The sequence below is a fragment of the Vidua macroura genome, chromosome 5 (assembly GCF_024509145.1).
Source record: "Vidua macroura isolate BioBank_ID:100142 chromosome 5, ASM2450914v1, whole genome shotgun sequence".
Lineage (NCBI taxonomy): Eukaryota > Metazoa > Chordata > Aves > Passeriformes > Viduidae > Vidua > Vidua macroura.
The window spans coordinates 8,074,200-8,086,851 of NC_071575.1; the positions used below are offsets into that span (position 1 = coordinate 8,074,200).

Genomic DNA, 12,652 nt, shown 5'->3' on the forward strand with positions numbered 1-12,652 from the left:
GGGGGATAAAGGAGGAAGGAATGTAAATACATACGTAAAAATAACCTCCCTGCTTGAACTGCCTATTTAAATTTACAGTGGTGTTTCCATGAAAGTGAGGGTATGAAAGCACCAAGCAGCTCCACGATTAGCCCATCTGTGGTCTCAGGGGTCCTCACTGCTCCTTCTCTATACCCTCAAGGACGCAGAGTTCATTTACAAGCCAGTACCTAAAGAGCGACTGCTAATTATAGCAAGTCTGCAAAGTTACTCGATGGGTTTGTGACTTGGTCACAAGCTAAGACCTCCAAACTCATTCCACTTGTGACCTGAGAAAGATTTCGGTGTAGACCTCTGGAGGTGGCAGCCTGGAGCACGAGGACACCACACCACCAGCCAGGCTCTTAATTATGAGCTCTTGTTGCACAGGATGTTGAAAACAGCAAAAGAAATCTAGAGTTTTGCCTAAAAATAGCACGTTTCCTGCTAGGCCAAATTTGCTGTTTACAGAATTTAGGTATTTTATGTTTAATTACTTCATGGTCTATAGATTTATTTACAAGATTATGAGAATGGCAAGTCATAAATATACAAGAATTTTTTACTAGTTAGTTTGGATTATACATAAATATGCTGTGCAAGCTTAGCAAAAACCATTTTCCTCAAGCTGAATCAGAATGTTCAAACTGAATTTTCAAATGTGTCTCTCTGCCTTATCTAAATTCCAACATGACATATAATAAATAGCTTCTCATTTGCTACAATCATAAAAATTTAAACAGCCTTGAAATAGTTGCTACAATATAGGGGGAAATGATCAAATCTATATTCCAAATACCCACTTAGAACAGTAAAACTATTTTGATATTTAAGAAAAAACACATAAAGATGTATTGTTGCAGGAAAGGCTTTTACCTTATTAAAAAAAAAAAAGCCAACAAGGTTCTACCCAATATAGTAGTATTAGAGTCAACAATTTGCTGTTTTACACTGCAAAACAAGGACTAACAGCCCTTACATATCATGTTGTGTCACATTTGCTTTAAAAAAGAAACTATCTGATTTGATTCTATACAGTGATTAAACATCTTTGTGCTCTGCTGAGTAGGGTATTCTCTCCCCTTCCCCCTCCAAAAATGGCATCAAAGCAATCAAAATGGTAATGTTCAGCATGAATGGGGCCCCATCCCCCACCGGCAAACTCCGCAGACTTTTCTCCATGTTAGGAGGAACCAACACCCCTTCCTCACAAAATGGAAGCTTCCACTACCAAACTGAGAGTGCTGACCAATTCTCATTACAATAAACTGGGAGAAAAAGGGTGGCGTGCAACCATCGCCCGCAGGCACGCAGCACACAGGCGCTTTGCAACTTCAACCACAACTCCAGCAAAACAAAACAAAACACACACCAAGGGGGAAAAAAAAAAAAACACAAACAAAACAAACAACAACAACAACAAAAAAAAAAACCAAACCAGAAAACCAACCAGCCAAACAAACCAAACCAAACCCCAAACAAACAAAAAAGAGGGACAGGGGAAAGCGGGGGACCAGCACACGTGTCCCCTCGCCGGGAGGGAGGGAGGGAGGGAGGGAAGGGGCGGCTCTGGGCTGGCGGGCGCTGTCCCCAGCCCCGGTGCTGAACGCAGGGGCCGCGCTGAGGCCGGGCAGCGGGGAGCGGAGCAGCCCGTCCCCGCCGCCGGGGGCCCGGGGGCGACCCGGAAAGTTCAGCGCCGGGATGGAGAAGGGGGGGCCCGAGCCGGCAGATCTCCCGCTGGCTTTTCCAGCTGCCTTTGCCGCGCTGGAAGTGCCGGGAGAGAGGCCGGGGCCGCGGCGAGTTGGGAACGCGAGCGGCGCTGTCCGCGGTGCTGAGCGCCCGCGGTGCTGAGCGCCCGCGCCCCCCGCGCCAAAACTTTCCTTGCGGGCTCCTCTCGGGCACAGCAGCGGCCCAGGGGTCACCCGGCACAAAAACAGCGATGAGAAACTTTGGGAAGGGCGCGGGGAGCGCGAAGGGGAGGAGGCAAGGAGGAAGGTTCCTGGTTTGTTTTGTTTTTCTCCCTCGTTTTGGTCGTTTTTTTCTCCCCCTCTCCCTGGCAGCTGAAACAGGTTAATCTGGTTTTATTCGTATTTTTGGAAGGGGTAGGAAAAAAGTGAAAGTGCCTAAGTGAACTCGAATCAAAAGCCAACACGTCAGATCAGACCAAGGGAAGAGAAAGGCAAGTGGGGAGGGAAAGAAGAAAAAAAAAAAAAAAAAAAAAAAAAAAAAAAAAAAAAAAAAAGAAGAAAAGAAATAAAGTGATCAATAAAAATCAGTTTTGTAATTAAACCCAGAAATGGCTCCAAACGGGTCTCCAGCCTCCTCCTTTTCAACTCTTGCTCTGCACATTACACAGAAGTGCACAAAGTAGCCCAAGACAGGAGAATTTTCCATATTCCTAAAACATGTCGACCAACTCAAAATGGACGCCTCTTTTTTTTTCTTACGTTTTAACTACTGCTTATCTTTTTACTACTAGTACTGAAATAATTCTTTCCCCCAGCAAGACATCAGAGAATCCGACCTCATTATCAAAACATGCATTTTCTGACTCTATGCAAAAGAAAATGGATGTTATATCCCCTGCCGCCAGTATTTTTCAGCTAACGCAGACACTTTTCGGATGTTTAGATAGTACATCATAAAAACAAGAAGAAAAACCAAACACAACTGAATCGATCTGTTCCTTACTTGTTTCTCATTAAGAGCTGCTATTCTTGATTGCCTTTCATGGATTTGTTTCTTAAGATCCCCGTTCTGCAAAAACGGCAACAAGACGCATATTAAAGGCAAAGTGCAAACTAACCCCGTGATGAATAAACTTGCGAGCTAGAAATTGTTCAAAGGCAAAACCATTCCACCGAAGCCGTACAGAAGCATGCACACACAAAACACCCTCCTTTAGCAAGAAAGCTCAGTGCAGACTACAAAATGAGATCTCTTACTGATAAAGTTTCTCATCCTGCTGTCCCAGCACAACTGCGCTTATTACGGCAGGGATAAAATACTGAAGAAGAGAAAAAAAAACAAAAAAAAAACAAAAAAAAAGGATCTGCATTTACCTGTGGATCTTGCTTCATCTGTGCAACTAGTTTCTATTTTTAAAAAAAATCGCCCCACAAAAAAGGAGGAATTAGAAACTGTTTCAAGTTTAATGGATTTTTTTAAATGTATGTATGTGTGTGGACGGGGGAGGGAGGGGGGTAAGGAACAAAGAGGCAAGTAAACACTGCGAGTCAGTTTCAAGCAAAGCTCATAAATATTCAAGTCTCGTCCTAATCTCTCCAACACACACACACACACACACACACACACACACTCACACTCACACTAGCACCGACTGCAGCGTTGACTCCGCATCTCCACAACACACACACACACAAAAAAAACTCAGCCAAACAAGCCGCAAAAGTACTTTGGGGAAGTGCTCGCCATTGCGGCGGGGAGCCGGGGGTCCCCGCCGCGCCCCCCGCGCCCCCTCCCCTGGTGGCTGCGGCACGAAGGCTCTCACCGAACATGCAACACCGGTCCTGCGAGCCCCGATCGGAGGTACAGCACGGCTCGGTGCCTCAGCATTTCATTCTTTTACCTGCTGACACTGGATTTCCACTTTTAACGCCTCCTGCAAGCTGTGTAGCTCCATCCCTGCAACTTGCCAGGCACTTTCCTGCCACTTTCAGATCCGAGTGAAGTTTTTTTTGTTTGGTCTGGTTTTTGGTTTGGTTTTGTTTGGCCTTTTTTTTTTTTTTTCCTGCCTTTCTTTTCTTTTTCTTTCTTTTTTTTTTTTTTTTTTTTTTTTGGCTTGTTTTTGTTTTTTCTCTCTTGCTTTTTGCAACAAACCCGCCAGCCAGCCACCCCTCCCTCCGCGGAAAAATGGAAGAAAATGATTTTTTAAAGTAACTAAAAAGAAAAAAAAAAAAAAAAAAAAAGGAAAGACGGGAAAAATAAAGTAAAATAAAAAAAAAAATTAAAAAGAGAAGGAGTGGCGGCACCAAGAACAACAATACTGAAGGAAAAGCGGCAGGACAGCCGGCAGACACAAGTACTCGGCGTGCACGGCAAGTTCTTCGCCTCTTTGCTGGGGACACGGACTCATTACTCACTTTCCGCCGATCTGGGGGGGGCCCCTCCCCGCGCGCCCCCGCCCGCGCCCCCCCACCCCCGCTCGCCCCCCGCCGCCCCCGCCCCGCCCCGCGCTCGCCCCGCCGCCCCCCGGCGGCCCCCGCGGGCCGCTCCAGCGGGGCCGGGCCGGGAGCCGCGGCCGGCCAGGGACTATATTTCCTGGGAGAGCGCGCGCGCGCCGGGATCCGCCGCGCGGGGGGGGCAGAAAGTTGTGAAACGGCCTTGGCGCGCGCGCGCGCGCGGGTGCCCGGATGGAGCGCGGGGCGGGAGGGGTCTCGCGGCCCCGCGCGTGCGCGGAACGGCTCCTGCGGCCGCCGATGCCGCCACAACAAAAGTGGCGAGGGAGGGGCGGGGCCAGGGCCGGGGCACCGGAGAGATCCAGGGGTAGGGTTGGTGGCCAAGGATAGGAGATAGGGACAGGGATAGGGGAGAGGGATAGGGAGAGGAATAGGGAAAAACAGAGAGAGAGGGCAGAGAATAGAGACAAGGGTAGGGATAGGGCTAGTTGAGAGGGAGAGGGATAGGAGACAGGGCCAGAGATAGGGATAGAGACAAGAATAGGGACAGGGGATACAGAGAGGGATAGGGGTTAGGGATAGAGACAAGGATACGGGATACGGACAGGGGTAGGGACAGGGACAAATACAGCGATTGGGATAGGGATAGGGACAGAAATAAGGTCAGGACTAGGGACAGGCAGGGGCTGGTACAGGGATAATGATAGGAATAGGAGAAGGGAAAGGGACGGGAAAAGGAAAGGACGGGAGCACGCACAGGGGACTCGGCTTCTTTTCCTTTCCTTTTCCTGCCCACCCGAGCGTGTCCACTGGGGACTGCCCTGGGGTGAGGGAGGGACCTCCCTCCCAGCTGCCCCCCGCCTTCTGCCCCACACGCTCCCAGTGAGCGTGACCCGCGTTCCCCTTCTCCAGCCGCTGGATCTCCTCCGCCCTTCCCCGTCCCCGCCCGCACGGGGGGAGCAGGCGGGGCAGCCGCACCTCGCTCCGTCCCGGCAGTGTCCCCCCCATCCCGTGAGGGGCCGTGCTCGCCCCAGGCAACCTCCGGCCACCTGGGCTCGGCCACGCCGAGGATCCCGGGTGGTGTCGCCTGCTTCAGGCAGAGACCCAGGCACTGAAGAGTCAAAGGGTCTGGGAGGGTCACAGGACAGCGCATCCATTTCACGAGGTTCCTCACCCACCCCATCTGCCTACTCCTCACCTGGTGTCCTTGCACCCCAAAGTGCGATGTCAAACCTGAGACACATTAAAAAGCAAAATCTAACCAGCGGAGGTAAAGTCTTCTGGCAGATGGGATACTTTCAGATCTGCAGCTAAGGGAGAGCACAAACGGGGCTGTAGTGGCTCAAGGGGGAAGGGATGGGAGCGTGGGACATTTGGATGTGGGACCCGCTCAAATGAACCTGCAACTGAGGGATGGTGATGCGGATCCTCTGACTCTATTTAGTTAATAAGTAACAGCAGTGATACTTTAAACTGGTTGACTCAAGAAGGGTTGACTCAAGCGGATGCTCCAGTTCAGCTAAGTCAAGTCATGGTTGCATGCATCAGTGAGGGATCCGAGTGCCACCAGGTCACCCTGCACCACAGGTGTGGACAGAAACACATCACCTTGATATCACTTCTCTTCCACGAATATGTGACAAGGCTTCAGGTCCTATGGACAGACCTCACCTAATGCAGCATCAAGTCAGCTGCCAACTTTTAAAAAATAGATTCAAACCAGCAGCATGAATATATATTAAGTCAGTGTTTTATCGTGTAGCTGCAGTATTTTCCACGCAGTAATGGGAGCTGTGCAGTTAGATTTACTGCTGTCTTGATGCATGGCCGGAGTAGGATTGGAAGTCAAAAACAGTGCTCAGAATAATTTTATTGATGACAGTCAAAATTTAGGGCACATTTTAGCAAGCACCTTTTAGCCAGTGGAGTGCTAGGGACCAGAATTTGAGTGTATACATACTCAACTCCTGCACTGATTGAACACTGGTATTTTATTAAATCTGCATTGAAACACAAAGCTGAAACTCAGCCTAAATCATTAGTCAGTATTTAAAACACCACTGTGCTACTGTTGTGCTTGGATGCCAATTTTAATAACTAAGTTAATCTCAAAACTATTTAAAGACACCAATATATACAAAAACCAGCTTACATCAACTATACTCTTATTAAAATTGGCTTGAGATATAATGTGTTGTTTGTCCAAAACAATGTACCCAATTCCAATTAAGCTTCTCAAACATATTCTGTTCGAGCATAGCACAACTTCTCACACTAAAATAATCTGAAGATTCATGGTGAAATATTCTTAGCCTGCCAAAATCAGAAGTAAAGTCTAAACAGAAATTTTTTATTAACCTTACAATGGAATAAATTATTTTGGAAGAGCCTTATTTGCATTAATAAGGTTTGTTAAGGTAATGGGTTGCACTTACAGCATTTGTGCTGGCACACAGCTTGAACAGGTGAAAGGAGGAAGTTTCACTCTTTCTCTCAAGATAATATCTAGGTCAGTTTGTTTTCCATAGTGTACTTGACGTCTGGATTTAAAATCTCGAAGAGATTTTTAATAATCAAACAATAAAATGGCTTAGCTGATGGGGAACTGTCACAGCGGGCAGTGGTCTTCGGGGGTGCTGTGACCTTCCTCGAGAGAAGCGTCCGGAAGAGAACACACTCTGGAGTGCACAGGCACCACCCACGTGCAACGAGTGCAGATCCTCTCTCGGGCGCCGCAGAGGCAAGAGACAAGAGCCTTGTGTGGTGTTCCACAGAGAAGAAGCCCTTATTGTGAGCTGAGGAACTCTGTGAAGGGTGCCAGGGGCAAGGGCTCCAAAGAGTCAGTGGGATGTAGGGGTTTATATGGGAAAGGCAGGAGGTGGGATAGAGCAACAGGACAAATGGTCTGAGGACTTAGGGGCAGAACAAAGGGGAAGGGCCAATGGGGTTCAGACAATAACACAGAGCAGGGAGGCATCTTGGGAGGAATCTTTTCCTCACCATGAGAGAGGAGGAGAGTGTCTGAGGGCTGTCTCTCCAGGAGAGTGCTGTGGACTCTTCCTTGGTCAACCCACTGGCCTCCACAGGGGACTTTTAAAATCTAAATTCTACTCACATTTGTAAAGACAAATCAGTCAATCCTGCAGATATTGATAAATATGAAAATCTTTCAATATCAAAGCAATGTTACTTCTCATGTGTTCTGTCCAAAGGTATTTTGTAGTGTTATATACAATAAAAGCAGGGCTTTGCCAAGTAATGTTGTAAATTGTGAAGGTTTGTAACCTCTGGTTATAGCAGTGCAAAGCTTCTGTGAGTTCAGCCATCAACTAAAGCTGATTAAACTAGTAAAGTATGATTTCTTTACGTGTTAGTGGTTAATTCATTGACATTCTGCTGGTTGATTTATTTTAATGCATATTCCAATTGTAGAGCAAAGAGCCTTTTTCTTACCATTATAAAATAGTCACTTGCTGACCACAACAAAACTAGTGATTCCTGTAACCTGACTTCCTGCAAAGATGTCTATGGGTTCATGAAGTGACTTAATGTGACTTTAACTGTGAGGGGTGAGGATTATCATGTCATCCATCCCCACAAAGCACTGTGATGTCAACAGGAAAAGTTTAGAAATTTCTTTAACCTGCCTACCATTCAAAAATCAGTTTATACATCTTCAATGCTATTATGATGGGCCATAAACTTTAATATAAATATAAATTATCAGTTATAAATTTATAAATTATAACCCATAATGAAGTGCATTGCTTTTCATTTATTGATGCTGCAAATATTGGTTTCTAGTGAAGTTGTGTAAAATGCATTAATCTGACAAATACATTTATGCGATAACAGTATGCAATCACCTAGGAAAATGTTAACAGCTTTATGCAATTTACTTGAGGATTATGATGGCAAAAATCATCTTGCTTGCAAGAGCTCAGGGGACTTCCATCTATTCCTCTGCATAAAGAACAGCTACAGTTTAGCTGGGAAATGCAAAGTGAATTGGGGGGGTGAGTAGGACGGCTGGCAGTGTTGCAGGTGGGTTTGCTTAAGCATAGAAATTTATGGTCAGTGCTAAACATAAAAAGATAATTTTGAATGAAATGTCATATGTCATGTGATTAAACACATTTTTCATAATCTCTTGAAAAGATTATTCTTGCTCCTAGAACTTGTGGGACTCCAGAGGTCCTCCAGAAGAAACTGCATCCCTTATTTCTCCTAGAGTGGTGGAGAGACACCATTCAGAGCCTCTAAGGGGACTTTTACAAACAAAACTACTCTGCAGTGCTGGAGAAAAGATGTGTGTCCTACAGCAAAATATAAACATAGCTTTTTTGCTGCCAGAAGGTATTTTAGTTTCTGTATGACATTGTTTGGATGAGAACAAAGTGGACAATTTTACAAGCACTCATGAAGAGTTTAATGCATGTGTATCACTTTCACAGTCCTTGATTATAAAGTTACTTATGTGTGCAAGCATTTCTAAATCAGAACCTTTATCTGCTAAATGTTATTGCAGAAATGTATTGGCAGATTGATCTGTCTGACGAGCTTACCTAAAAAGGCACAGTACAGTATCAATAGAAGATCAATAAATAACACTTGTAACAATATTTCCTGCATCCAGAGACTCAGGACCAATTGTTGTATCAAGAACACAAGACACCCAAAACTTTTTTCTTCCCATGCACCTAATTACAGATAGCCAGGAATCCAACATCTGGGAGTTGAATCTCACATTTCAAGTCCCCACAAGAGCTGATGATGTTCCTCCCTTATGAGATATTACAACTGATTCAGAATAAGACTTGTAAATTTAGAGAGGAGAGCAAGGCACTAAATTATTTTTCATAATACTGTCTTTCATTACATTATCTTGGAAATTCACATTCCCACATACCATTGTGCAAGATTCTCACTTTCCTACTGAAAGTGCTACAAAGACACGGAGGAATTAAGTACTGAAAGGCAACTAATGAATTAATGGCATTACAAATTCCATGGACTTCAAATCCTCTTCCCAAACTGGCAAGGAAAAGGGTCTGAAAATGGCAAGATCATGAGGAGCTGAGAAAGATGGAAATACCTGCTTGATACAGGTTGTCCTGGGAAAGTCCTTGAAGTGACTAGCAAGGTACCAGAGAACCTTGTCTTTGTACAAGCCACTGTCAACCTCTCTGCAAGAGCAGGGGCTCTTTCTACAAGTGGAAGCCAGTGGTAATAAAACTTCATAACCAGCAAGGTAAGAAGAAATCTAGGGCAGAGCTTGAAGCCCCACTGAGGGGCTTAAGGCTATCCAATCTGTCCAAGATGTGTAGTTTGCCCTGTATTTTCTGGATACCTCCATCCTGCAATATATTTCTTCCCGTTTTAGGATCATCTCTCCAACTTAACTGAGAAGATGCTTTAGAGAACAGGAATTATTTTATGGAAGTAACTTTTTCCTCTTCTCTAAAGATTTATCTGGAGACTAGAAACAATGGTTAGTCATCTTGGTGAAACAGAGATGTAGCCAGCTCTTGTCTCTGGTGGAAAAAACTTTTGGGAGAGGTAAAATGAGCCAGGAAATTAATTAATTCCCCATGATTATCAGAGGGAAGGGATATGAAGAACAATGAAATGCTGAAGGCTAAGGTATGCAGGAGGCTGAAACATTTGTCTAAAGACCTGATCCTCTGGATTACTTTCTAAGTCTTTGACATCTTCACAGTCTCATTGCCACAAGTGTCCATATTCCCACAATTCCATCACCAGAATTGTGAATCAGTTATTCTTCACAGGTTTATAAGGCAGTTGCAAGAGGGATTGTCTTCTTTCCCCTCCTTTACTGGAGTAAAATCCGGGTCACAGAAGCAGAATTTATTCTCCTTGGATCATTTCTACATTGTACACTTGAAAGCTGATAGTACCCCAGCTATTAATGACACATTGCTAGGCAAAAACAAGAACAGACTGCATTGCAATTCTTTTGGAAATTCAGCATGGGGAAAGAGAGCTTATCCTTTCAACCATGAAAAAATATCTGCTGAATTTTGGCAATCCCCTCTTAAGTGGAATTCTTTAAACTATTATTCCTAAGTGCAACTATCTTCCAAATGTAAACCAACTTAAAAGAAGTTTAAGATACTGCTAGGCTTTAAAGAAGTATCAAGGTTTTTCTGAACATGTTTATCTTCTTGCTTTACTTCTTCTACATCCACCAAAATTATTCACACATACTGACTTCACAGAAATATTCTTAGAGTCAGGACAAACACAAGATCCTTCCTAACTTGAAGACTCTAGAGAGATGTAAACACACTGTCCTGGCCTTCTTTGTGGGAAAAGGATTACACTGAAAACTGTAGAAGCTGCAGTACCAATCTAACTGGAGCCAGGATGGTCTTTTAGGATAGTGCCATAATGTAAAAGCAGATACAGATTTTAAGGTGCAATCAAAAGACTCGCTTCAGCCTGTGCAAAAACTTACTTCTGCAAAACTGGCATTTATAACAGAATATCTTGAGGCTTTTCTGCAGCCTTCATCCTATCATTATTAAAGGCAAATTTCCTTCTCTGTATTTCAGCAAGGCATTCAGGATTTGACTCACCAGACTTTTCTGTCATTCTACATTCACTTACATTAGCTGCAGCCCAGTTCTGGAACACAGATTTCCTCAACACTGAAGATTTGAGAGCCTTAGGACTACATTTGTAAAGATATTTATCCCTCTGACTGGATGCCAAACAACTTTAGAGATCTGATTTGTCCTCCACAGCACCAATTTATTTGATTTCAGGAGGTGTTAGGTGCCTATATAGGCTTACATTCTGGCTTTTCTCTTGAGGTAGGAGCTCTTCTTCTTGAGGTCTCAAGTCCATTGTTTGCAATTAAATGGTTTCCATTGTCAGCTCTGAGCATTTCTGTAATTATAACCATCTCCCTTGTTCTCTCATTGTGTTATAAGAACTTTCCTGTTCTGCTTTTCATCCTGTCTTTTAATCTCTCTATTTCCCCTGATTTTTCCCAGCTATCTCATTTTAGCCTTCTGTCTGAATCACAGAATCAGACCCCGCAAGCAGACTCTGAATCTCAGGATGGACAAAATTCTATGTATTAACAACTCTTACTGATTTCAGTGGAGAATGCCTGAATCCATCTGCAAAAATATTTGGCCCTTTAAATGCAAAACTCTACCAGCATTTTTGTGCATTTGACAAACTTCCAGTGGGTTATATGCCAGTGTAAACTGGCAGCTGGGCTTTTGCTTTCATTTTAGACCTTGAAAAATGCCTCTCTGTGTTGTCATACCCACAGGTAAAAGAACTTCTGAAAAATGCAGACATGCCAATGCAAGGAAAAGAATCTGTTCATATGAAACATTTTGGCACATTTGCAAGCCAAGCAGCACTGCCCCCATGCTGTTTTTTTGAAAAACAGCTGCATCAGTAAATATAATGTAGAACTTCAGGTAAAAGAGCAATACATTCCACTCTGGTCAAGAGTGAATGTGAAGGATTGACTGAAGTTCTTTTACTCATCCCTCCATACCCAAACGCTAGGTACACACACCTTGTTTGGGGGCAAACAAGTAAAGTCACCTCCATTCCCCACACAATTTATTTTTATTCTAAATACCAAACTTAGTTTTTGTGTGCTGCTGCTCACATATCACTACTCCACAGTGTCTGGTAAAGTGAATGAGCTGCTTTTTGGAAGCATGATGCACTACAGGGGATTTTTGTGTTCATTTTCCCTGGGAAGAGTTAAAACAAAAGAGTTTTCTTCTGAGTCAATTCTTTTAGTTTTGAAAGAACATTTTGAATCTATCTAAACACACTTTTAAATCCAAGCTAATGACATACAATGTGTAGTCCTATTGAAAACCCAAATTCTAGTATGGTCCCCATATGATAGAGCAGCCTGTATGGAAAGGGAGCTAAACTCCACAGAGTCCTGGATATTTGAGAAAAGCTGCTCAAGAAAATGGTTCTTTCTGGAAAAGGCTCCTACTGTTTCTGCACAGTCAGTGCAGACAGAACTCCAGCACCTTACTCCAAGCAGGAGCTGTGCCTGGGTTGAAGCAAGTCCTGAGAGTGTAACCCAGCCCTGATTCACATTCATGATGTCAGTACAGGGCAATCACCACCTGTGACATCTAAATCAATGCAGTGTGATTTCCTAAAGCTCTCATGCTGGGCTAACATCACTAATTTTGAAATGAGGAGTAAAATTCAAATGAGATATAATAACACTGAACACTTCTGAAAATCCCTCTGATGACCTTGACGCGCAAGGAATATTGTTAAATTTGATCAGTGAACTCTGGATGTTTCTCTTCTCAAATTGGAAAGGGTGCTAACATTTTGGTTTTTTTTCTCTGGAGAATCAAGTCAATTTGAGATGTACTAAGTTACACACATGAAAACAAAGAGCAGACAAATTCACCTCCCTCCCTCCTTCCTTTTCTGCCTTTTTTAATTTAGGGTAGAAGCATAAGAACAGG

The 12,652-nt window shown here is 44.0% G+C and overlaps 2 protein-coding genes across 2 annotated transcripts in view; both read right to left on the reverse strand.

Annotated features, from left to right (window-relative positions):
- Positions 1-3,729, reverse strand: part of PHF21B (PHD finger protein 21B) — a 161,461-nt gene extending 157,732 nt beyond the window's left edge. The window contains exons 1-2 of the mRNA XM_053977790.1: positions 3,608-3,729; positions 2,710-2,775 (exon numbers count right to left, since the gene is read on the reverse strand). Coding sequence (XP_053833765.1) covers positions 2,710-2,775; positions 3,608-3,661 — 120 coding nt within the window. The 5' untranslated portion in view covers positions 3,662-3,729. The remainder of the gene's footprint in view (positions 1-2,709; positions 2,776-3,607) is intronic.
- Positions 1-12,652, reverse strand: part of KIAA0930 (KIAA0930 ortholog) — a 147,968-nt gene that overhangs the window by 3,484 nt on the left and 131,832 nt on the right. The gene's annotated exons all lie outside the window — the stretch shown is intronic.